The 26735-nt window shown below is 32.8% G+C and overlaps 3 protein-coding genes, 1 long non-coding RNA gene and 1 pseudogene across 5 annotated transcripts; all 5 read left to right on the top strand.

Annotated features, from left to right (window-relative positions):
* The first annotated feature begins 1663 nt into the window (after window positions 1-1663).
* Window positions 1664-3574, top strand: LOC135132156 (facilitated trehalose transporter Tret1-like; annotated as a pseudogene).
* Window positions 3575-3664: 90 nt separating this feature from the next.
* On the top strand, window positions 3665-10422 carry LOC135132155 (facilitated trehalose transporter Tret1-like). Of its 2 annotated transcripts, none has more exons than XM_064060136.1 (3): window positions 3665-4139; window positions 4770-8732; window positions 8793-10422. In XM_064060136.1, exons 2-3 carry the CDS (start codon window positions 8684-8686, stop codon window positions 10127-10129), a joined length of 1386 nt encoding a protein of 461 aa, XP_063916206.1. In that variant the 5' UTR covers window positions 3665-4139; window positions 4770-8683; the 3' UTR covers window positions 10130-10422. The 2 variants fall into 2 exon arrangements, with proteins under 2 accessions (XP_063916206.1, XP_063916207.1); XM_064060137.1 differs by having other exon boundaries at window positions 3665-4126.
* A 2583-nt stretch (window positions 10423-13005) lies between these two features.
* LOC135132385 (facilitated trehalose transporter Tret1-like) lies at window positions 13006-14613 on the top strand. Its single transcript, XM_064060461.1, has 2 exons — window positions 13006-13148; window positions 13205-14613. The coding sequence occupies exons 1-2, from the start codon at window positions 13100-13102 to the stop codon at window positions 14446-14448; spliced, it is 1293 nt and encodes a 430-aa protein (XP_063916531.1). The 5' UTR covers window positions 13006-13099; the 3' UTR covers window positions 14449-14613.
* Window positions 14614-15177: 564 nt separating this feature from the next.
* LOC135131676 (facilitated trehalose transporter Tret1-like) lies at window positions 15178-16654 on the top strand. Its single transcript, XM_064059522.1, has 3 exons — window positions 15178-15253; window positions 15306-16118; window positions 16191-16654. Exons 1-3 carry the CDS (start codon window positions 15178-15180, stop codon window positions 16652-16654), a joined length of 1353 nt encoding a protein of 450 aa, XP_063915592.1.
* Window positions 16655-20899: 4245 nt separating this feature from the next.
* On the top strand, window positions 20900-21948 carry LOC135132193 (uncharacterized). The gene is made up of 3 exons (XR_010280980.1): window positions 20900-21221; window positions 21274-21471; window positions 21522-21948. It is a non-coding gene; the product is annotated as an uncharacterized LOC135132193 (long non-coding RNA).
* Window positions 21949-26735: the final 4787 nt, after the last annotated feature.

Here is a 26735-nt window from a genome sequence, read left to right on the forward strand (position 1 = left end):
GTGGCGTAACTGAATATACACGCGCCCCCCGCAAAGTTAAAGCTGTACCCCCCTTATATTTAATAATAATAAAGTAATAATTATCATGTTAAGAAGTACGTGCCAAAATAATACTCATTATACCTAGCTTAATTGATAAAAATTTGAGTTTTCCTCTGTTCCCAGCAGACAAAATCAGCCACAGTTGATTTTATTTTTAAACAAATACATATGTACTTTTTAATAGGCGAATTCTTTCGATGTATAAACATAAAAACTCGAAGTTAAGCATGTATTGATAATCTACAGCGTGATTAAGAGGTATTCTTCCGGTCACAAACTAGTTCGGGTTAGCCCTGCTTCCCGCATGAACGATTGCGGGAATGCGGGAAGCAGGCTTCACGAACGTACAATATTTTTTGCAACGAATAAATTTTTAAACCGAAAAAATTAACTGTGAGTTACTTATAAACAGCGACGTTAACGGCGCCGTAAACACTATTTTAAAATTAGCATGGCCACGGAAAGCAAAAAGCACGTGTGCGGAAGATTCAACCTCCTGCATCTTGGTGGATGCGCAAAAGTCATCAAAAAAAGTCGTAAGTGCAAAAAATATTTTTAAAGCACATTATCAACGGTAATAAAGCTATTTGAGCAATATGTGTAGTATAAAAAATGTTAACGTTTATACATCGGAAGAATGTCACGTAGACATTTGTTTGATTTGAATGAGTGTATCGCCTCAAAACAGATGACTAAAATTATTCATAAGCCTCAATTGAACAAAATATTGTGAATGTTATTATTATAATTATTATCTTATCATTATTCTCACATTTTCGAGAAAATGGGATGGCTAGTTCTTAATTTGATCAATAATAAATTGACTGATTCACTATTTTTTTTGAGTCACCGTGTATATGCATATCCAAAAAATTGAATGAAATGATAAATCACAAGTACAGACTCGTCATATTTTGTACATTTTAGATAGGATTTATTCGGCAAACTTTTGAGCTGACGTCATTAATTTTTTGGAGGGGATAAGTAAATATATTTTGATTAAAAATTTATCATGCTTATCGTAGCTGTAAACCATCTGCAAGATTTCAAAGCATTCGGTTTTGCAGATTCCAAATTAAATTGCAAAATGTTGTTTCATAATTTTGATTTTTTTTCCAAAAATCTGGACATTTCGGCTAAAAACTCAATTCGAAGTCGTAAACTACATGTGTAGGACTATGTAATTTCATACAATTTAAAATTGGACAACAATCGGCCCAGTACTTTCGGAGATCATCTGTCTAATAAAAATCCGGACCGACGGCAGACAGATGGACAGGAAATGGGAGACTATTGTTTCGTACTGAGTTTACGATCTGAAAGTAAAAAGATGCTCTATAGTTTTTTATGCGTTTATTATATTTTTAGAAATATTTATTGGAAAAGTGTGTTGTATAAAAAAAAGATTAAGTAGACGGGTTTGGGGTCCACCGGGAAATTTCCCGATATCCCGGCGGCACAATCCGCCACTGTATATCAAAATAGTTAAATAATTAAATACGAATAATAAACGATAAATGTAAACATTGACATAATGACGTGGAAACCCAAGCTGGAGTGGTTTCACAAATTTTAATAAACATAATTCCATAAGTATAATTGTTGTTCCACTTTCCATACAATTGTAGCTGAAAGATAGGTACTATTTGATGTTTCCTTGATTCCATTGTTAAAATAAGAGCGTCAGTCTTTCGTGGCATATCATTTGACTTAGCATATTTACTGAGCTCATTTTACAATAGTTATTACTTATTAGAATGCATTTGTGCTAAAGAAGGTTTCTCTAAAATATAACCACTCCATCAATGTAAGTAATACATGAAGAACATTATGAAAAATAAACTTTTTGTCTGATAACTAACACAGATAGTTTTCCATTTCACGAAACTAAATTAAACAGCTGTGGTTATTTATATTTATACTTATTATAAATGAAAATGCAGCAACAAAAATTAAAAAACTTGCCTGTTTATGTGTCAGCGTTTATAGGTAATAAAGTTTTTAATTTTCAATAGTTTTACATGATATATATTTTTTTTAAGCATGCTTAGTGGCTTTTGTGGCAGGTATTACATTTTCGTGGAGTTCTCCTATGCTTCCAAAATTAAACGGAAACAAGGATCCTGATATTAATCCTTTAGGTCGTCCAGCAACCCTGTTAGAACAATCGTGGATTGCTTCATTACCAGCTTTAGGAGCAATACTTGGACCTTTAATCGCTGGATTAGCAGCAGACAAATTAGGAAGAAAAAAAACACTAATCGTTATAGCTTGTCCTGTACTCGTATCACTACTTATCATGGCCTTTGCAACAAGTGTCTTAGAATTTTATATTGCTAGGTTCATAATGGGTGTAGGGAGTGGCAGTGTGTTCACTATTCTTCCAATGTACTTGGTGGAAATCGCAGAAGACCAGAATCGTGGTACTATAAGTTGCTTGTTCAGCAATTTTATATCATCCGGATTTCTCTTTACTTATATTGTGGGTCCATATCTAAGTGTTCAAAATTTTTGCCTCGTTTGCCTCATTCCTTTGCTCGTTTTTATCCCGACTTGTTTTATTTGGAATCCAGAGTCGCCTCAATTCTTGGCTTCTACCAACAATCTGAAAGAGCTAAAGATTTCTTTGTCGAAATTACGAAAGTACAAAAATACAGAAGAAATTGAGGAAGAAGTTTTAAATGTTAGCAAAACGGTTCAAGACTTGAATCAAAATCAATGCACTATGAAGGATTTATTTAAGAGTCGGGTGCTGTGTAGAGCACTGATAATCACACTAGGATTGATTACTTTACAACAGTTTTCAGGGATCACAGCAGTAATACCTTACATGGAAACAATTTTTGAAATCGCTAACAGTGGAATGGTTCCAGAAACTTCCACGATTCTTGCAGGAGCAGTACAGGTGATCGCAACTATAGCGGCCTCTTCTTTAGTGGACATAGTAGGCAGAAAAATTCTTATACTTGTCTCTACAACTGGCGCCTGTTTCTGCCTGATTGTCTTAGGTTTATACTTTTTTCTTAAAAGTTACGATTATTCAGTTGACGCAATTTCGTGGCTTCCTGTGGCATTGTGTTTTTTAACGTAGGCTTAGCCCCCATCCCGTGGACCATATTGGGAGAATTATTTCCTCCTAACATCAAAGCTAAAGCTGCCACGATCGCTACTATTCTTAACTTCAGTGAAAATTTTATTGTTGTATTGATTTTTCCTTCTTTGTTCACATATTTTGGAATGGACTTTGCTTTTTGGTTTTTTGCAATAATCTGCGCGTGTGGTGCGGTCATAATTTATTATTTTCTGCCAGAAACGAAAGGTAAAAGCTTAAATGAAATTCAAACACTTTTACAAAAATAATTTATGAAATATAAAAACAGTATTTATTCTTCTAATCTTTTTATTCGTGTCAACGGTCTAAAGTCCTAAGATATTGTGTTCGACAATTTTAATTTCGACGAACTTTAAGATGAAGTAGGATACCTAGTATTAACATAATTCATTCTGTTGTGCTATTGTAAATAAAAATGTTAAAAAGTCTTGGTATTGACGTAATTATTTTAAACCTTAAATTGTCTTACTTGGTTTGTTTTTACAGATAAGGCAAGCCAAGAGTAAATTTAAAATATCTCATGCAGTGATAAACGTGCAATTATTTCGTGAACAGAAAATGAAAGATGTATAAATAACTTATTTTTAAATATATTTGTTGCCACGCGTAAACGTTTTAAGCAAAACCATTGATTATGTCTTCAGGGACCACTGCAGAAAAAACTAGAAGGAAAGTTATGCTTATTATTATTATATATGTTGTGCTCAATCTGGCCTAAAAGAATTCCAACCAAATTTGTTTCAGATATAAATCTCCATACTAATATAATAAAATTTGTGGCTACTTTACAAACCAATGGTCTTCACGTATCGTTCGTTTGGATGAAGAGATTGAAGGGTCATATAGTCATATTGGTATACATGGAAATGAAAACGCTTTAGCACGGGCAACCATCCGGACCGAAGTTGAGGAAACTCGATTCCTGGAAACAAGCCATCTTCAATGTTTTTGAAAAACACTTCAGTCCTAATGGTATCAGTAATTGGTAAATTAGTGCAATTCCTCCAAAAACAGTTACTGTATAGTTGTTCCATATAAATTCCCTATGCACCCAAAGTATTCCTTTCATCGGTCATTTACGCCGCCTTCAGACGCCACACGTCCGAGCTCCATTCTATCTGTTCCAGCTAGGAATTCTAGCATTCATTTTAGGATTACGGGGTGACATAATATGTTTTTTAATTACCTGGTACATGCTTCGCACATTAATGTGATTTTATTATAAGTGTCAGTTGTTGGAGATCAATTTCCCACCTCTTTGAACTGCCTTTTAACAAGATTTAAACTTACCGTTTACAAACCCTTGTCTCTGTAGTTCACAGTGGATATTTCATTTAAATTTATTTACCTTGTAGCTACCTATGTTCCTTTTATGTTTATCCTGTGGTTATTAGTTGCGAATGATGTCATTATTGGAAGTATATTCGACCATGGTTTGATCGATGTCTGGAGACAAGTAAATAGCCCTGTGTAAATTTCAATTGTTTCAAAAATCTGGGCAATTAGACTTCAAAAATTGATAACACAATTGTATTACTCATGAGATTAATCTATAGTATAATAATATTCATACTAATAAAACAAAACACTCAAGAATTCTTTCAAATTCTTTCAGCAACAAAACACCGGAAGTCTTCAAGATCCGTTAAAGGTCTTTCAAATATAAAACAAACATCAAGGGCCCTCAAGAGTTTTTAATGTTGTTCTAAAATCAGAAGTTTCCAAGAAGCTTTCAACTTCTAAAAAGAAAATCAACGGTTCCAAAAGTCTTTTAAATTTTTAGTAGGCTAAGGCAAAATGGCACAGATGGAGTGGAATTCGTAGCCATGCCTTTGATCACTCAAGCTACCCAGGCGTGATTCTCCTCACTTACCAAGGTTATATTGTGTAACCACAAATTTCTTAAAAATAAGAGAAACTAGACACCCCCAAGATTCTTTCAAATTATTTCCAAAATAAAACACCAGGAGGTCTAAGTTTCTTTTAAATTTTTAAAACAAACATCACTAGAGACCTTCGAGATCCTTTCGAATTCTTTCAAAAACAAAACACCAGCGACTCCAAGATTCTTTTAAATTATTATTAAAACAAAAGACTCCAAAGACACCCACGATTTTTTTTAAGTTCATATAAAAGAACAGTAGGGCCCCCAAGAGTCATTTTTTTTTTCAAAATGAAGATAGCAGGAACCTTGAAAAAGTGTTCAAAAACAAAACATCAAAGATCTCCAATGGTATTTTATAATCTCTCTCAAAAATAGAACACCAGAACCCCCCAATACTCTTTAAAATTCTCCTTGGAACAAAACACCAGGATCTCCAAGATTCTTTTAAATTCTTAAAACAAACTACACTAGAGATACTTAAGATTCTTTCGAATTCTTTCAAAAATAAAACACCAAGGTCCCCAAGATTCTCTCAAATAAAACACCACGAGCCCCAACATTATTTTAAATTCTTAAAAAAAAGACACCAGGAGCCACAAGATTCTCTAAATGAAGGCAGCAGAATTCTTGAAGATTCTTTCCATTTTTTTTTTTCAAAATGAAGACATACGTGAAATTCTTTCACAAAAAACCGAAGATCCGAGGGTATTATCTGTTTCAAAAATATAACAACAGAGGCCTCCAAGATTCTTTCAAATTTGCTATTGAACAAAACAGTTCTAACGTTCTTAAATTTTTAAAACAAAAGATACTAGAGACTCTCAAGTTTCTTTTAAATTTTTAAAACAAAATACACCAGAGGTCTCCAAAATTCTTCCGAATTCGTTGAAAAACAAAACACCTGGAGATAGCAGGATCCTTGAAAATATGTTCAAAATCAAAACATCAACAATAGAACACCAGGACCCCTAAGTTTCTTTAAATTTCTTTCAAAATGAAAACAGCAGGATCCCTGAAGATTCTTTCAGAAACAAAACATCAAAAACCCCTATGATATTTTAGTCTCCCAAAAATAGAACACCAGAACCCCCAAGATTGTTTCAAATTCTTCCTTGAACAAAACACCAGTAGCTTCAAGATTATTTTAAATTCTTAAAATAAAATACATTAGAGATACTCAAGGTTCTCGAATTTTTTTCAAAATGAAGACAGCAGGATCTCTGAAGAATCTTTTAATTTTTTTTTTCAAAATGGAGACATACCTGAAAATTCTTTCCAGACCCCAGAGTATTTTAATCTTCCTCAAAAGTATAACACTAGAGACCACCCAAGATTCTTTCAAATTTGCTATTAAACCAAAACACCGGGGGCTCTAAAGTTCTTAAATTCTTCAAACAAATGATAGTAGAAGTAGACACCCTCAAGATTCTTTTGAATTCTGTCAAAAACAAAACACCTGGGTCCCCAAGATTATTCCAAATTCTCCCTTAAACAAAACACCAGAAGCTCCAAGATTCTTTTAAATTCTTAAAACAAAATGCACTAGACATACTCAAGATTCTTTCGAATTCTTTCAAAAACAAAACAAGTTTGCTATTAAACAAATCATCGGGAGCTCTAAGGTTCTTAAATTCTTAAAACAAAAGATACTAGAGACCCTCAAGATTCTTTTGAATTCTTGGGTCCCCAAGATTCTTCCAAGTTCGCTCTTAAACAAAGCACCAGGACCTCCAAAATTGTTTTAAATTCCTAAAACAAATAGGAACTCCAAACTTCTTAAAATTTGTTTAAAATGGAGACAGCAAAATCCATGAAGATTCATTGGTTCAAAAACAAAAGACCAATGGTATTTCAATCTTTCGCAAAACTAGAACACCAAAGGCACCCAAAATTCTTTTTTTTTCAAAATAAAGACAGCACGATCTCTGAAGATTATTTTGAAAACAAAGCACTAAAGAGCCCCAGGAGTATTTTAAACCCTCTCAAAATAGAACACCAGGGATCCCAAGATTCTTTCAAATCCTTCCAAAAACAAAACACTAGGGTCTCCTAAATTTTTCTAATTCTATTTAAAACACTAGGTACCCCAAGATTCCTTTTTTTATGAAGACAGTAAGATCCCCGCATATTCATTCAAAAACAAAACAGCAAAAACCCTTAATGATGTTTTAATCTTTCTCAAAAATAAAACACCACGAAGGCCCATGTTTGTTTAAATTTTTTCAAATTTGCTCTTGAATAAAACACCAAGATCCTCCAAGATTCTTTCAAATTTGTTCAAAAACAAGATACCAAAGGCTCCAAGATTCTTTTAAATTCTTAAACGAAAGTCACTAGGAGCATCAAGATGTTTAAATTTTTTTTAGTAATGAAAATAGCAGAAACCACCATGATTTTTTAAAATGTTTTTCAAAAATGAAACATCAAGGACCGCATAATTTTTCCATATTCTTTCAAAAACAAAATACCAGGGATCGCGCGATCCTTCCACTTAAATGGGTTTATTACTACATTTATTACAAAATATTTTACTTATTCTGTTAATTCACAATATTCGCTATGGTAAGAAAGTCCTACGGTTGGGAAGTAAGAAAGAATTTTCAAATGAAATTTATAGAGTTGCCCTATGTAACATGAGTCTAAGTCCCTAGACATGGTCAGATGTCTTTAAATGGTCTCAAACTTGAAAAATGAGATATTTTGCGTCAGTTTTTATATTAGAAAATTGTTTAAATTTTGACGTAAAAAAAATTACACCATATTTCCGTATATATTATCTGTAGATTTACGCTGTCGCTATAACACATTGTGAAAGTGAGGGAAAATGTCATAGCGTGAGTGGGATTCGAACCCACGTCCTCCTCCTACCAGGCGGGTATATGCTGACCGCTGTACTATCAGACACCGTGATTGTATGACGCCACAGTATCAACACCACGAAAGTGTACAAAATCCTGGTTAAGAATAACTTTTTTCGTTAAATTTAGACTTTTCAACTTTACTGTGCTTAAATTGTGTCAGATTCCGAAAAGGAAATGACGTACCTCATTTTGCACGAACTAAAAGATTTAGTAGATAGCGTTCTAAAAAAAATCTCATTGTAAAATAGAATTGATATAACAACAAACAAAAATACGCCTTGACATTGACCAGGTTCAAGGACACAGGAAGTACATAGGTACTTTCTAAACACTTTAAACCAATTTTTCTTAGATAAGTTTAATAACCACAATAGTTTTTCTAGTAAACCGGAATTTAGTAATCAGCTTTAAGTTTAGAGTTTCAAATATATAGTTATACATTAATTTGTATTATACTAATATGGAAACACTTTCAGACTGAATTAATACAAAATAAACTTTACAAATGTTTCTATATACACAACTTTCTTTGGTTTTATCTAAAAAAAAGAGCACGTGTTGAGACACATTAACATTGTGTTTAGAATAATGAACTTACTTACGTTTGTTAAGTAACCACATTTGATCTTGTACCAATATGATTTTTTATGACAATGCGTTTTCGTAAATTTATTCTGGCAGATAACATAATTAAAGACTAATTGCCGACGCTATCACCAACTCAAACCTAACACAGACGTGTTTAATGTCAAAACGCTTTGACCACAGGCGGCAAACATAAAAATGAAGCAAAATTCAAGTAACTCGTTTCTGTATTTGTCGGCAACAATTGGTGAGTTTTAAATTACCAATGTTTATGTGTAAACTGAAACCACAATGTTAACATTAACAGCAAATTTATTGGCATTTACGTGTGGCGTCGCATATGGTTGGAGTTCCCCAGCCATACCAAAACTGAATGGTAGCACAGACCCAAACGACCTTCATTTAGGCAGTCCCATCACTCCTTCAGATGAATCTTGGATCGTCAGTTTGGTTTCGATCGGCGCAATTTTCGGGCCTATCTTCGCCGGAAAATTAGCCGATAAGCTTGGAAGGAAAAAAACCTTGATTATTTTAGCATGCCCCATTCTTGTGGCATTCCTCGTGATGGCGTTTGCGAAAAGTGTTCTTGAATTTTACGTTGCAAGATTTTTGATGGGTCTTGGTGTAGGAAGCGTCTTCATGATTCTCCCCATGTACTTGATAGAAATTGCTGAAGACCACAATCGTGGAAGATTAGGTTGTCTAATGGCTGTTTTCATTAATTTAGGGACGCTTTTTGCTTACTCAGCTGGCCCTTATTTAACCGTCCAAAGCTTTTGTCTCGTTTGCACTGTTCCTTTAATCATTTTTCTTCCACTTTTTTTCATATGGAATCCCGAGTCGCCACAGTATTTAGCTGCTAGAAACAACCAAGAACAACTGAAAACATGTTTGTCGAAACTGAGGAACAAGCCAGTGGGAGAGATTGAAAAAATCATGTTCGGTATGAGTCAGATGATTCAAGAACTTAATCAAAACAACGGTGGAATAAAAGAACTTTTTTCGACTAGAAGTTTGAGAAAGGGTTTAACAATTACTGTTGGTTTAATTTTGTTTCAACAGTTCTCTGGTATTAATGCTGTACTTTCATACATGCAAACCATTTTTAGTGCAACACAAAGCGGTCTTCCTCCAGAAATCTCTACAGTGATTGTTGGTACGATTCAAGTTCTTGTTACAATTGTAACATCTGCACTTGTCGATCGATTGGGAAGAAAAGTTCTTCTGTTAATGTCTGTAAGTGGTTCGGCTGTTTCTTTAATAGCTTTGGGAGTTTATTTCTTCCTTTTTGATAATCATTTTAACGTGGATGCTCTTTCTTGGCTTCCTGTACTGAGTTTGATTATGTTCATTATTAGTTTTAACTCGGGTTTAGCAAGTGTTCCATGGGCTGTGATGGCAGAAGTATTCCCTCCTAATGTTAAATCGCTGGCTTTAACGTTAACAACGGTTGTGTGTTTCATTGGAGCTTCCATTATAACTCTCTATTTTCCTAGTATGGCTTTATTTTTTGGAATGGCTACGTCTTTCTGGATTTTTGCAGCCGTCTGCATCTGTGGTGGCATATTTGTTTTCTTTAGGCTAATAGAAACTAAAGGAAAAAGTTTACAAGAAATTCAGGAATTGTTAGGAAATAGTACGTAATACTGGTTATATTGTAAAGTAATTTTTCTTTTAAATTAAGAATTTATGTAGTGAAAGCTACAAAAAGGCAAATTTTGTATTTAGCTGTTACTAATTCAAGAATATTTATTAGTTTCATTGTTTCTTGCATTTTCAGTTGGCCTCTATATATTCTCATACAGAAGTCATAGGAAAATGTACGATGCAAGTTAAATTAGAAGAAGAGTGGCTGTATTTTCTATTGGTGAAAAATCCTGCAATAAAATTGACACAATTTATTCTGTTTCATTCTATCTATGCTTTCAAGATTTAATAAAAAGTCAAAATTATGACACAAACCTATGACGCATTTTTATTTGAATTCCTCATGAGCTCTGTGCTCCCTGGGCAAACAGAGAAAAACATCTCACCGAAACTTTCAGGCCAAGACGGTGGCGCGTACCAAGGGAGCGGTTGCTCGGGCGCCACCTCGGATACTCTAAGTCACAAAACAGATTTCCAGTTTCATCAGCAGCCGCGACAGAAATAAATAATACTCCAATTCAAGTTTAACAACGTTGGATCTTTATTCCCTACCAGGTTATAGCGGCTAAGAAAAGAAATGATCGGATAAAACAGCAACCAAAAACAAAGAAATGCAATTCGGTCACAGCCGTCTTTTGATTTCACTTGCGGAGCTCGAGTTCAGTATAAAAAAAAGAGACGATGTCGAGGGCACTTGATACAAACATTTGGATATCATAAATTTAAATAAGTAAAGAAAAAAGAAATCGCGATTAAAGTAACAAACAAAGTTGAGTGAAGAACAAACTACGCGGTGTAAGGAGAGTAGCGACAGCGGTTCGAAGGGCGTCTCCTCGTAAAGGTTTATTTGTCTTAATCCCAACTACAACACGCGTTACAGATTTTAAATACTCGCATTCCTAATGGTTACTTCCATTCCCGCAAAAACGCAGGGTTGAAAAAGTGAAAATCTTGAGAAAGACAACAAGCAACGTTAAATTATGTCACATTGTATCAACAATTTCGAAAAACAAGAATTTACATTAGGTTAAATTATGCATTTAAGTCAAGTTATTGATTAAATCAAAATGAGTTCATCAAGATACATCATTTACTTAACAAAAACACTTAAAAACAAAGCATATATGAAATAAACACATACTCCTATTAAATAAGGTCAAAATCAGAATAATATTAAGTCAAGAATAAATGTTCAAATTCAGGTTGTGAGACAATAAATTGTTTGTAAGAAAATTAATATAATACAAAATCAACATAAAATACCTTCATTTTGAGTCCACAGTGATACTAATCTACCAGATTCTCTCAGAACTTAAGTAAAACTTTTAGAAACAGTACCTATTATACAAATTTGTCGAGAACTCCTATAAGTTAAAATAAATTAATGTTTCCTTTACAAAATTTTGTGAAAACGCCATCAATATTTATGCAAGGAAACGTGGATATACCAGTTTGGACAGGTGCAGTATAAGATTGATAAAAACAGTACTGTATTCCCAAATTTCGGGAAAATGGAGTGAGTCGCTCTTGATTTAATCAATAAAATAAAATGTCTTATTCATTAAATTTTGTGAGTCACCCCTCTCATAAGTCACAATGACGTCATCGTTTGGGGAGATTAACAAATATATTTTGTTTAAAAATGTACCGTATTTACAATGACTTTAAAACGTGTGGAAGATTTCAAAGTATTCGGTTTTGGAAAGTCAAAATTAAATTGCAAAATGTTATACAATTTTAATTTTTTTCAAAAATCTTAATGTCTCGGTAAAAAACTCAACTCGGATTCATAAAGTACACGTGCAAGAGTATATTATTTTATATAATTTAATACTGTGTTCAATTTTGAGGTGACGTCAAAATGAATTTACAATGAAACAAAAATAACACGTGTTGGCTAATTCGTCATTTCAAATTAGAAAATCGTTAATTAACTGCTCTAATTACTCTCGCTGGAGAGAACCGTGGCGTCGAATGCGATATATATTTTGTTTAAACAATTGCTTTTTAGTGAACTTACAAATTTAATTATGTAGATGTATCCTTAATTTTAACACGTATTTTCATTGCACTCACTAAACAAGAAGTGGCTCAAGCTCAAAATACGATTGTGAAAAATTGTCTACCTACTCGGTATTCCAAAAGCTCTACCCAAGTTTTTTTTTATTTTCTATTTTTCAAATACGATTTCGCGGCGTTGTTTGAAATTTCAAATTCATCTCACGACAATGCTATATTATTATTTATGAAAAATTGGTCTAAAGGTATTTAGACAGAACTTCCCTCGCTCCTGAAGTACAATCAAATAAATACTGTTTCTTAGAAAAATTATAGGTAAAATTTGATTTTGTGAATCTTATTTTTTAGCATAACTCTTGTAAATTGAATTAAGTATATGTGTGGATTTTTAAAATAAAGAAACGTACTGCGCGTATGGTCCAAGTAAAAAATAAAGCCCGATTCATAAACCACAGGTGGAGAATGTATGTTATTTTATAAAATTTAAGTAAGATTTACAATAAAATCTGCATAGTTGCGGAGATTATCTGTCTAATAAAATGGCTAATCGACGACAGACAGGCGACATATCGGCGAAAACGGGAAACGGGAGATCTACTTTTTCATACTCTATGAGTTATAAAACGTCGAGAAAACATAAAATTAATCTTTCGCTAGAAAAATAAAAAGAACGTGCACGAGTATTGAACGTTTCGAAGACAACTTTTCCTAATTTAGTTGTAAACACCTAGAGGACGGTATTGGGACACTTTAACAATATGTTTGACAATATTATACGTATGTTTGTTCAGATTTGATCTTGCACTAATACGATTTTTGTAACAATGACTTTTCTTTCATTTATTCTGGCAGATAACAATGGACGACTGATAACAGATTGCCAACGGTTTCCTCGAATACAACAAATTAGGTGTCAAAACTTATGAACTAAACAGAGTAACATAAAAAATGAAGCAAAATTCGAGAAAATATTTTCTTTATTTGTCAGCAACAACTGGTAAGCTTTAAATTTAAAATTTCTGTAAATAAAAACCACAGTATTAATGTTATTAGCAAACTTATTAGCTTTCACCTGTGGCATTGCATATGGATGGAGCTCTCCGGCTATACCCAAAATGAACGGCAGCATAGACCCCAACGATCTTCATTTAACTTATCCAATCAATTCTTCAGAAGAATCTTGGATTGTCAGTTTGCTTTCAATCGGGGCAATTATCGGGCCGATTTTTGCCGGAAAGTTAGCTGATAAACTGGGCAGAAAAAAAACTTTGATTGTATTAGTGTGTCCCATTCTTGCCGCATTCCTCATGATGGCGTTTGCAAAAACTGTTATTGAATTTTACTTTGCAAGATTTATCATGGGTCTGGATGTAGGGAGTGTCTTCATGATTCTTCCCATGTACTTGGTAGAAATTGCTGAAGACCATAATCGAGGAACATTAGGTTGTCTAATGGGTGTCTTCCTTAGTTTAGGGACGCTCTTTGCTTACTTAACTGGACCCTATTTAAGTGTCCAAAACTTTTGTTTAGTTTGTACCGTTCCTATGTTAATTTTTCTTCCGCTTTTTTCGGTATGGAATCCTGAGTCTCCACAATATTTGGCTGCTAGAAATAACCCGGAACAGTTGAAAACATGTTTGTCAAAACTGCGGAACCAACCTGTGGAAGCGGTTGAAAAGGAAATAGTTAGTATGACTCACATGATTCAAGAACTTAATCGAAACAAAGGTGGTATAAAAGAACTCTTTTCCGCCAGAAACTTAAGAAAGGGTTTGATAATTAGTGTTGTTTTAATTAGTTTGCAACAGTTCTCTGGCATTAATGCCGTACTCTCATACATGCAGACAATTTTTAGTGCAACACAAAGCGAACTTTCTCCAGAAATTTCGTCACTAGTTGTCGCTATAATTCAAGTTTGTGTCACACTTTTAACATCTGTACTTGTTGATCGAGTGGGAAGAAAAGTTCTTTTGTTGACTTCTTTGACTGGTTCGGCTATTTCTTTAATAGCACTAGCAACATATTTTTTCCTGTTAGATAACCATTTCAATGTCAGTGCTCTTTCTTGGCTTCCTGTGTTAAGTTTGGTTGTGTTCATTATTAGTTACAATTTAGGTTTAGCAAGTGTTCCATGGGCGGTGATTGCTGAAATATTTCCTCCTAACGTTAAATCACTGGCTTTAACATTAACAACAGTTGTCTGTTTTATTGGTGCTTCCATTATAACCCTGTATTTTCCTAGTATGGTCTCATTTTTTGGAATGGCTAGCTCGTTCTGGATTTTTGGAGGCGTTTGAATCTTTGGTTGTGTATTTGTTTTCTTCAGGTTATTAGAAACTAAAGGAAGAAGTTTACAAGAAATTCTGAATTTATTAGGAAATAGTAGATAATATTTAGTTATTTTTTTGCAGTACTGTGATCAGTTAGTTAAATTCAGTTAAATTAAAGTTAAAAAAAATAAATTTTCTTTTTATTTGTGTTTTATTATTAATTTCTAGAAAATTTACCGAACAACTTAGTTTTTTATTTTTTCTCACATTCCTGTATTTGTGATTTAAGAATCCGCTTTGAATTTTTATCCTAAGCATCTAAATTTTCGAAAAAATATATAAATTGATTAATTTTTGCACTTACGGTCTATGTTTTAGATTTTTATTTTATTGAAAATTTGCATTTATGTAACTTTATGCAACACTTAAATAATGTTTAACGCTATTTAATATTAATGTCTTTACTTTACGTCGCTAGTTTTAAAATTATTCTATCATGTTCGGACACAAAGTAAGGATTAATAATTAAGCAAATACCATTCTTATTCAATGAACTTGAAAACCGTCTACTTTTCCATTATCATCGTGACGTAAGAAGTTTTGAAAAGCTTCTTTTTCAATAAACTAAATGATGAAATTTTATGCGATCGGTGTTGTTATCGTAATTAAGTACTTACTTAATGTATTTAAACTGATAACAATTTCAAATAGGAAGCAAACGAATAAAAATCAACAAAACATCACGAACTATGCACGATGAGCACATTAATGATCATCACCAAGATGGAGCAAACATCAGGAAATTTTAGCTTATATTTGTCAGTGGTTTTTGGTGAGTGTAACTTTTAGGTTTTACATCCAATAATAATAACAATTTTCAACAGCAAATTTATTAGCAATGTCTTGTGGCGTTGCCTATGGATGTACCTCCCCTGTGCTTTCAAAAATGAATGGAAGGTTAAACCCAAACGGTATTCATTTAGAACACCCAGTGACTTCTTCTGAAGAATCATGGATTGTTGGTTTACTGCCGCTAGGTTCCACTTTTGGCCCAATTTTTGCCGGTATGGCAGCTGATAAGTTTGGTCGAAGAAAAACACTGATGTGTATCGCTTGTCCCATCCTAGTAGGGTTCCTTATTCTAGCGTTTGCTAAATCCGTTCTTTTAATTTATATTGCAAGACTGATAATGGGTGTTGGGATTGGGAGCGTCTACATGATCGTGCCCATGTATGTAGTAGAAATTTCTGAAGATCACAATCATGGGATGTTGAGTTGTCTAACGGGAGTTTTCATCACTCTGGGATTTCTTTATAGTTACTCAATTGGTCCGTATCTAAGCGTTCAAAATTTTAGTCTCGTATGTGCCATTCCTTTATTAGTTTTTTTACTGGCTTTTTCCATATGGAACCCAGAATCTCTTCATTATTTAGCCACCTCCGATAACCAAAAGCAACTGAAGATAAGTTTACTGAAACTCAGGAACGAATCTGTTGAAAATATTGAAAAAGAAATGCTTCAATTGAACAAGATGGTGCACGAGTTTAGTCAAAATAAAGGTGGATTAAGTGAACTTTTTTCTTCTAAAAGTTTGAGGAAAGCTTTGTTCATTTCGATTATTTTATTTATTGTTCAACAGATGTCGGCTGTAACTGCTGTCCTTTCTTATGCTCAGTCAATTTTTGATGCTACTGGTGGTAATGTTCCACCAGAAATTTCTACTGTGATTATAGGCACAGTTTAAGTCTTTGTAACTGTTGTAACTTCAGCTCTCACTGACAAATTAGGACGAAAAATTCTTATATTGACGGGTACGTGCGGTTGTAGTGGTTCCTTACTTCTTCTAGGACTGTATTTGTTTCTTTTAAATAGCCACTACGACGTCGATTCTCTTTCATGGCTGCCAGTCTTCAGTTTAATTACATATATTATTTCTTTTAATTTGGGTTTATTAAGTGTACCGTGGACTATCACGGCCGAGTTATTCCCACCCAATGTTAAATCAGTTGCTATGACAATAGCAAGTGATGTTTGTTACATAGGGGCTTTTCTGACTGGTTTCTGCTTTCCCTATTTGAAGTTATATCTAGGAATGGCATTGTCCTTCAGGATTTTTGCAGCCATGTGTATGTTCGCAAGTGTTTTTATTTTCTTCATATTACCAGAAACTAAAGGAAAAAGTGTACAAGAAATTCAAAATGTACTGGGAGGTGACCTTTGGTTCAGCGATTAGTAGTGATTTTGAATTATCTGTAACAAAATAATAACTGTTCTAAAAATTGTGTAATGTGTATTTATAAAAAAAAAATATTCAAAATGAAAATTTGTACGTATGACCTGTCGAAAGAAGACTATTGTCTAAAGAGGGTTTGTAAGCAATAATTACAATTTTTAAAGTGGATTTGCCTATGCACTTGAAAATCTGAACAAAATTGATTCTTATCACAATGATGTTCCATATTAGCATATGAGCAGTACAATTTATGATTACTTTCTCTGCGAAAAGAACTGAATTGGATTGTGAACTGATTCATAATAAAGCAGTAACCCCGAAATTTCAAATTGATATCATACAGCTACAAGAAGCATGCTATATATCGTTCCTTCAACACGTCGTTTTTTATAAAGTCTGGTTGGCTTTTGAAAATGAGCATTTTGACTTTTGGCGAGTGCTGAGAGTAGATGAAAGTTCGGTCTAAAGACTGATAGTAGTATGCATCAATCTACTTGTTTTCTTAGGTAGTATAATATTAATAATAATAATAATAACATATATATATATATATATATATATTTAACCCAAGAACAAAATACAAAATGTCCAAGAAGGGTACCATTTAGGACACACTTTAAGATAATAAAGAAGAAATTAATAAAAATATTATGCCTAATTAAAAAATTAAAGGAATACAATGTAATAAATAAGTATACTAAATAAGTATCTAACTTACAGTAATACACGCATTTTAAGTGCTGTTGAAATATCAGAATAGAATTTTTTTTTATTATTTAGAAAGATATCTGCAAATATTTGTAACTCATTATATAATGTACACATCAATAACATAGGTGAACTTTTATGCTGGTTAGTTCGTGCACCTGAACAATAAAAAGTTTTAACACAACGTATACCTAACCTAGGGACGTTAAAGTTTAACATCTCTAACAATTCAGAGTTGTCTATGTTGTTATGAATGATGTTATAAAGACACATTACAGAACTTATTTGTCGTCTTACATAAAGTGGATCTATATCAAATTCTGTCACAAGATTATAATATGGATAGCCACGCTCCGGGTACTCTCTATGTTTAACAAAATATAAGTATTTTAAAAATTTGCGCTGGATTGACTCAATGTTGCGAATGTGTATTTGATAGTGCGGGTTCCATATTATGCTACAGTATTCTAGATGACTTCTCACAAATGCAAAAAATAATATTTTGAAACTATCAATATGTGTAAAACTTCTAGAGTTCCTTATTATAAAACCAAGCATCTTGTACCTACAACATACTGATAATGTGGTATAAATGACAATACTGGATCAAATATGACACCTAAATCTTTTTTAACGTCACACCTATTAATTATATATTAGTATAACAACTAATTACGTCGATTTTACCATAGTTCACTCAAAGCTTGAAATCTTAACCCTGAAAACTCTCATTTAAACCTTAAATCATTCGAATTTGACATTTTAACAATAATCAATAATAATTACGATGATTAAATTAAGGATATTAATTTTACTGATGATAATTCTCAAGGTTCTTTTCTTCAAATGTATCAACGTTTAAATTTAAATGAAATGAACTATTATAAATTTCAAGTGAGAAGTTATAAAGTATGAATGATTTAATAATTTAAATAAAAACATCCATAACCTCGAATTTATATATATCGTGATTAAATATGCGTTAAGCCTGAATTTCCTGTTACGTGTTTTAACTATATGAACATTTATTTGTTATTGCTAAATTGTATTAGAACCATGAACAATTAAAATTTTCAAGATGAACTGTGAATTTACCAAGAATGAAATAAAAAGAACACGTGTTGTTGGAATAGTCAAAGTTTTACAAATTTCAAAATTGAAAATCATCTACCACCATCTCGGATTCTTGTGTACAATTACGGTTTGAATTATCCGATTTTCCAATTTTCCAATTTTTTTAATTTACGAGTTTCGATTTCTCTATTTGTTGATTTTTCAGTTTTTCGATTTTTAAATTTTAGATTTTCGAATTTTTATTTTTTTGATTCTTTGATGTTTGGATTTCTACATTTTTCAATTTTAAGATACATATTTTAATTTTTTCAATGTTTTAAATTTTCGATTTTTCGATTTTTGAGTTCTTCAATATTTTTTAATTATTCAAATTTTGACGTTTCTGAATTTTTTTCAGTTTTCCGATTTCGCAATTAATCTAGTTGAAAAATTGAGAAAGATAAAACAGTCGAAAAATTGAAAAATCTAAAGTTTAAAAAATGAAAACCTGAAATTCCAAATAATAAAAAATTGAAAAATCGAAAAATCTGGAAGTCGAAAAATCTTTTTTTTTAATTTAAATGTAAGTTACAGCGTGGAGGATGTATATAATCGAAAAAATCGTAATATTCAAAAATCCCAAAACTGGAGGAAATATCCAAGAATTGAGAAAGTAAAAATTGAAAAATTGAAAATCGAAAAATTCGAAAAATCGAAGAATTGAAGAACTGAAAAATCGAAACTTTGAGAAGTCCAGAAATGGGAAAATCAAAATTAGATTAATTGAGAAATCGGAAAAGTGAAAATTTAGTACCGTCAAAATTTGAAAAATTGAAAAACAGAAATACTGAAGAACTGAAAAATCAAAAAATCGAGAAATCGATAAATCTAAAATTTAAAACATTGAACAATTAAAATACCGCAAAATTGAAAAATCGGGAAATCCAAACATCAAAAAATAAAAATTTAAAAAATTGAAAAATTGAAAATTCAGATAACTGAAAAATCGAAACAATGAAAAATTAAAAAAATCGAAAAATCGATAAGCCCAAAAGTAAAAAATCGAAAAACCGAGAAATTCAAAAATCCGAACATCGAAAAATTCAAAAACTGAGACATCGAGAAATCTAAAAATCAGAGGATCGAGAAATTGGGGAGTCGAAGACCGACAAGAAAAGTTAAAAATTGAAAAATTGATGAATCGAGAAACTGAACAATCAACACATCGAAACATCTGAATGCGATAAAGCGAGAAATCAAAAAATTGAAAAATCGAAAAATATTTAAAAAGAAAAATTGGAAAATCTAATGGTTAACGAAAAATTGAAAATCCAAAAAGTAAAAATAATTAAAAGCTCAGAAAATTAAAAAATTTAAACATAGGAGAACTGAAAACTCGAGAAATCGAAAAACTTAGAATTCAAAAATTGAAAAATTAAAAAATGGAAAAGTTGAAAGTCGAGAAAACGAAGTATAAAAGAGTCGAAAAATTGAAAACTCTAAAGTTTAACGAAAAATTGAAAATCCAAAAAGTAAAATATCGAGAAATCAAAAAATCCAGGAGTTTAAAAATCGAAATATTGAAAAATCAAAAACCAGAAAAATCGAAAAATTGAAGAATTGAAAAAAATAGAAAATTTAGGAAGATGGAAAATAAAAAAAATGGATCACTTCAGAAATAGGAAAACTAAAAATTTAGAAACGTCGAAATTTGAAAATTTGGAAAATCGAAATCCTTACTTAGGTATATAAAATCGTAAAATTGAAGAGGACAAAAATTGAGAAATCGTATCATTGAAACAGGAAAATTGAGAAATCACAAGTTCAGGAGTACTTTTACTGCTACTTTTTAACATTTGAATAACATTTATTAGACAAAATTGTAAGATGACATGATCAATTCCTGGGGGGCATTAACCGATAAATTTTGACTTGACTTTTAACATACTTGAAATAGCTATAAACTGGAAAATGTTGTTGACTTTTTTCCAAACATTTTGACGTCTAAGGTAAAAACTCAACACGGATTCATAAACCGTGTACTGAGGATATAAAATTTAAATTACATCTACTATTGTAAAATTTGGAGATTACGTCATTTTATTGTTGGTGACAAATTTTGGTGAGCGTTTTACCATTTGTTAATACAATTTGAAAGGTAAATTTTGTCTTTCGGGAACATTATGTATTAAATCGTTGAAATGTTCAAGAATTTTGTTCACTTATTCGTTGTAAAGTCCGACCAGATGGTCGAAACGGGTTAGTTCTTCGTAGTGGATGTGTATCAGATCAGCTTTAACGAATTAACGAAAGTCGGCTTATAGATAAATCGCTTATGCCCATTTGCACCAACGTTAGCAGTAAGCATTGCTTAGCTAAGCAATTCTTAAAAGTAACTACTTCTTAAATTGTACAGTTGTTGCACCGTCACTGCTTAGACTCTACTTAACCACAGAATATCATACAGTAATGATATATAAAAAATTTAATGTGTAAATATATTATGATTTGATCATTACAGAAATCAGGCGGTGTCACCTATAAATCAGCTGCTTACTACATTACGATTCTTTGCAAGCGGGGGCCATTTGAGTACAGTAGCGGACTATATGGGAATGCACATCTCAACTGTGTCGAGAATAATTAGACGTGTATCGGACGCTATAGCAAGACTTTACCAGCGTTTTATTAAGATGCCCCAAACTCTCATGGAGCAAAGGCTTATTCAAAATGGTTTTTTTGACATCGCGAGATTCCCTAGAGTGATTGGGGCCATTGATTGCACTCATCAAAATTGAATCACCAGGTAAAGATTTAAAAAACCAAAAACACATTCTTTTCATTGGAACGTTTTTAAGGTGGAGAAAATGCTGAAGTTTTTCGCAATCGGAAAGATTATTTTTCAATTAACGTTCAAGCCATGTGTAATGCGAATATGGAGTTTACAAACGTAGTTGCTCGGTGGCCTGGTTCTACTCATGATATGACCATTTTCAATAACTCGATTTTACGAGCAAATTTTGAGAATGGAGATTATCCAAATTGTATAATATTGGGTAAGTTTCAGTTTTTAATATGTGTAAAAATACATTGCATTTGTTTTCAGGTGATGGTGGCTATGGTGTAAGACACTATTTTTTTACACCATTATTAAATCCACACACTCAAGAAGAGCAGTTGTATAATGAAGCTCATATTCGTACAAGAAATGTCATCGAAAGAACTTTTGGTGTCTGCAAACGAAGATTTCCTGTGCTAGCATGTGGATGTCGATTAAAAAAAGAAACTGTTTTGAGTATTGTAATTGCGTGTGCAGTCCTGCATAATATAGCTCGACAAATGGGTGAAGATGAACCTCCTCTCCCAGCTGACATTAACCAGCATGAACTGCAGCGACTTATTGAAGATGGTCAAATATCAGAGGTCAATGTTATTGACAACCAAAGGAGGGGTAGTGAAATTAGAAGAAATTTTATAACAAATTTTTTTGGAAATTTATAAATTTAACAAATAAATGTTTTATTAATATTTTATTTTATATTTTATTGTTTTTCCGTATTATCCTGTTTCAGTTTTCTCAGCTGCTCCTTTTTTATTTCAATATCTAATTCTAAAATTTGCTTTCGAAGCAAAAATTCAACTTGCTTTCTTTCTTCGTCATGTTTTTGTCCTTCGAGTTGTGCCTCAACTAACTCCATTTTCTTTGTAGCTAGTTCGTCGTAAGCTTTCGACAAATGGCTGGAATGTAGTGCTGTTATTGTTGGCCTCCTCCTATTAATGACTGATTAATGTTAAGACAAAGGTCTTTTCATCTGCCGTAAAATTTGCTCCCCTCTGGCGCTTTGTATTATTCATCTGAAAATAAAACATATGTACATAATTCTTTACAACAAAACGTTGTAACTGTGGTACATATCTTCTTTATATTATTTTTTGTCTTGTTAGAACTTTATTCCACACTTTTCACCGCTGATTACAAAACACTCACGAACGCTGCTACTGTTGAAAGGTTGAAATGGCTAAAAGGATTGCAAAATTGCAAATTTTCGATTTCCAAAACCATCAGCCAATAGAAACGAAGTATTGTTCCGTTACTATGGCTACCGCACATGCGTTGTATCGTTGTGTCTCGTTAAGCACTGCTTACAAATTTAAGCCACAGGTAAACGGGCACTTAAATTAAGGATTTCTTAGAAGGCTTTAAGAGAGAGTTAACCGTTGGTGCAACGCATTCTTAGTTTTAAGAAAAGCTTAAATTTTAAGTACCTGACTTAAACGTTGGTGCAAATGGGCATTAGAGACGATATTGGCCTGAGTGCGCTCTGGTCTGTAGATCAAACAAGTTCTCAGGCGACGTTATGGCATTTAAACTAAATCTCAATATGTAAAAGGTGATCATTGTTTACCATAGACGTTTGTGATAGCAACTTTACATTAGGTCCACATAAGAGTTTAGTAATCGTGCTGAAATTTTGATTTTTAATTAGCCACATTTTTTTATAATTGAAATAATTGCAGAATATTGGAATTTATTGTATAAAATTTCCATTTTTATTACTTTCAACAAAAATGCAATTGTTTGAGAAATTATTCTATGTGACTTTTTACCATTCATGCCTTCAGTCCCTGGCGTTATCAAATATTGTCATTATAATAAAAAAATAGGATTTTTTAGTTACAACACGCAATGGATGAATGTAGATCACGTTTGGTCACGAAACTGCACACAATAGATCACTATATTTACCTAGTTCCAGACACGACGACACGATTCAATAAGCAGAAAAACTACCTGTCTACATCACACACAAGCTATTACAGGTTCAAGCGGCAATTTGTTTGACATAGTGGGTCTACTTTTCATAGAAAAAATGTTTAGTGCAACTTTTTTAAAACTACTTTAACAGTCATTACAAACACATTTCAAGATTCTCAACGAGTATTAAGGAAGACATCGCCTCTGTGATAGTAGATTATATCAAACTTAGAACGTTCAGATATTTCTCACTTATAGTTTGATACGATTTTGGTTGATTTTGTTTATTTACATGAGTTTGTGAGGTTAGTTGACAGCTCTCATTGATTCGGGGTATCGATATTTTCCCCTCCCTCAATCAATTTGGGTATTTCAGACCGCGCATGCCACAGAAAGGAAAAAAAAAAACCAGGAGGGACTCCATTTTAATTTTTCGAGTCGTTGGGAACGGGTGCAAGTGTTTTCAGGGTATCCAGTGCGAAGGGGCCATTTTTGGAGGTAGAGCCCTTATTTTAGCCAGTTGTGGCATTACTCTTCTCCAAATTGCGTTAGAGACGATTTGAGGCCACCGCATTTGGGAACGAGGACGTGTGTCCTGTGTTTTTGAGACCCCCGAAAATCTACTTTAAGGCCGCACACCAGGGGCGGTTTGTCCTATGAGGCAGGTGAGGCAGTGCCTCACCAATGAATTTTACGCCTTATTAGGATTTTTATTATTTTATACGGACACATTTCGGCCAATAATTTGTGTCTTTTTTCTAAAATTTTAAAAATAAATATAGAAAATTATATTCTTATTTTTATCTCGGTAGGTACTCGTTGCTCCCTTAATTAAACAGCGCGCTTAAACACTCGGCACAACATGTATTTTGTGACGCGAATGAGGCCGACTCGAAGCTTGCCTCTACAGCATATATAGAAATCATGTCGTTAATAGGCAAGCAACCTGCAATACACTTATAAGCGGTATGAGTTGAAAAAAGACAAAATTGAGGCTAGCCTCATTTCCGTGCTTGCAAAAGAGATGGACAACTATAATATTTGCGCGCGGGGAACGTGCGATTGCAATGCAGTCTGCATTCGCAGGAGTATTCAAAATTAGGCCGTTGATTGTTTTGCCACAAATCTGTGTGTGTATAAATTGATTCAAAATTTCGGTAACAGAATTTTGTCTTAAAAGTGCCTACGTTTGCGTGGGTCGCGTTAGTGCTTTGTGCTTGTCATAATTTGATTTCGGTAATCGTTATTTAAGATTACGAGTAAATCGGAATTTTTCTCTACTAACGTTAAATGACAATGGCAGTTCTGTTTTTTCTACTTTCACGTATGATGATAAATTTTGTATGTAGTTAAGGAATTAAAACCGCCGGTTCCTGATTTGAGTAAATCGTTAATTGACCCATAAAAAAAATTTAAAATAAATCCGTATTTATATTTTATATTTTTTTCATTTTGTTTTTTGTTATAAATCAAATTAGCTTTATTTTATGTTGTATTTGATCTTTTTCGATATGTTTCCTTTAAAGTTTATTTTAATTTTGTTTTTTGTTAGAAGTTATATTAGTTTTTTCTGACCACGCTTCCCTTTCCTTTTGTCCTGTCATTCTCATCCTTTCCTTGCAAGACCTCCTTACACCTTCTTGGTTCTTTGTGGACAGTTAAATGAGTTTACAAATTTGTTTATTTGACTAAATAGAAAATATTTAAGTAATCTTGATTTATTTATATTTTAGAGCGTTTTGTGCTGTGCCTCATCAATTTTTCAAGTCATGAGCCGCCCCTGCCGCACACCATCAGAGGTAATTACTGGATTGGGTTCTGGATTGAAATTTAGTCAATCTTCTTTTCAGGCCTTTTTTTTTCTTTTTCGCATTACTTTTACCATTGGGTTTTTTTTCCCTCCTCGTTTCTACGTGTTGCCATCTTTTTGCGCTCTTGGCGTGGAAAGGTTTTTCTGTGTGAAGTTTGGACGAAGGTCAACTAGCCGCCCCGCCCCACCTCATTTTCTAAGTGAGGACGCCGTGTTGAACTCCGGAAAGAAGGAGAGGCGTTAGTTATAGGGTATTAGGTATTATTTTATTTTCTTGTATTTTATTATTATTTTCGGTTATTTTCGGCACTGTTGCGGTACGGACGCGAAGTACTCATAAGGTTAGAATAGTAATTTATTTAAGTTTTTTTTTATATTTAGATCGATAGTTTGTACTCAGTCACACAGTCACTCACCTCCCCCGTTCTAAATAAATTTAATTAATTGTAGGCTCCAATCTTTATTTTTTTTTTGTACCATCACCCACGGCCTTCCCGGTTGAGCCTAGTCGCGGTCGAGAGCCACGTAACAAGTTCACCAACGAAAATAGTGGTTTTACGAGTTTCACTCCTTCACCACCCTTGTTGACAAACATTGCAACTTATTAGATGCAAATTTATGACACCATGCCAAACTTAAATAGATTGATCTTGATCTTTGTTGGTGTATACATGTGATCCGAATGTCAAAAGCATATAACAAAATACAGAAAGAAACAAGACTACGTGAAAAGGTTTGAAGTCATTAATCATTTAACAAGATCAAATACGCTGACATAATTAACTAAGATGCGCCTGAATAACACCTAATCAAAATTACTGACCATACTTCAATCCGCCCACACGTCTAAATGGGCAGACAACATCACGAAAACATTATTGGTACCCTAAGGCTAATAAAAGAAACTACCAGAGGCAAGCCGGCGTGACTTATTAGACATCAAGTCTTGTTTTTGAACAAATGATATGCAACGATTTGTTTTTACTTGTTTTATTATAAAAATGCCTTTATTTTTTTCTAAAGTAGAGAATTGAATCAAATTTTTCATGGAATGTTTACAAAATCAACTATCAACACAAATAATTCGATTTGTAGCTTCTGCATCGAATTTTTGATATTTCTCTTGCACTGAAACTTTGTCATAAGTTGTAATTGGAGTTTCGAGGGCATTCTGCTGCTAAAATAAATCAACTGAACTGAAGGACACTAATAAAGAGGGGAGTTATATCCGCAAATTAGTGAGTGTGGGTAGATTGGGACGGTTATTTTCACAAACTCACGTTTTATTAATCTAAAGCTTGATAAGTCTTTGTACACTAAGCCTACATTTTTGACCTACTAGATTCATTTCAGCTGACATATAGTTTGTACGGAAATTTAAAACGTGTTAGCTTACCAAAATAAATTAGTGGAAAAAAATGTAAGTTTTTACTTTATAAGTTTTTATGTAAACTTTTTGGGAGTATTTTTTTTTAACATAGCATGAACATTTAGAGAACAATTATTATTTACAACAATTTTTAAATTTACTTTCTAGAAAGGTTAAAAATTTTACAAGTTTTTGCTTTTACTGATATTTTTTTAGATGTAAATGGGTGTCAGAAATTAAGGACAACAGGTCATAAGAGATCCAAACAATTTTGACAGGATAACGTATTTACCAACTATTATTTATATATTCTGTTTAGTGTTTGAGTATGATTATGTTATCAAAATATCTACTCGGGGATATATAAAGAGACAACAAGTGGATC

The sequence above is a fragment of the Zophobas morio genome, unplaced genomic scaffold (assembly GCF_036711695.1).
Source record: "Zophobas morio isolate AGI-343-1 ecotype UQ-CSIRO unplaced genomic scaffold, CSIRO_AGI_Zmor_V1 ptg000021l, whole genome shotgun sequence".
Lineage (NCBI taxonomy): Eukaryota > Metazoa > Arthropoda > Insecta > Coleoptera > Tenebrionidae > Zophobas > Zophobas morio.

Excerpts from the sequence above, each read along its gene's own strand:
- LOC135132155 (XM_064060136.1), top strand. The coding sequence starts at position 8,684 with ATGAAGCAAAATTCAAGTAACTCGTTTCTGTATTTGTCGGCAACAATT. Across the intron at positions 8,733-8,792 it reads GTATTTGTCGGCAACAATTG|CAAATTTATTGGCATTTACG; the intron begins GTGAGTTTTAAA and ends TAACATTAACAG.
- LOC135132385 (XM_064060461.1), top strand. The coding sequence starts at position 13,100 with ATGAAGCAAAATTCGAGAAAATATTTTCTTTATTTGTCAGCAACAACT. Across the intron at positions 13,149-13,204 it reads TTATTTGTCAGCAACAACTG|CAAACTTATTAGCTTTCACC; the intron begins GTAAGCTTTAAA and ends TAATGTTATTAG.
- LOC135131676 (XM_064059522.1), top strand. The coding sequence starts at position 15,178 with ATGAGCACATTAATGATCATCACCAAGATGGAGCAAACATCAGGAAAT. Across the intron at positions 15,254-15,305 it reads ATATTTGTCAGTGGTTTTTG|CAAATTTATTAGCAATGTCT; the intron begins GTGAGTGTAACT and ends AATTTTCAACAG. Across the intron at positions 16,119-16,190 it reads AATTTTTGATGCTACTGGTG|CTCTCACTGACAAATTAGGA; the intron begins GTAATGTTCCAC and ends TTGTAACTTCAG.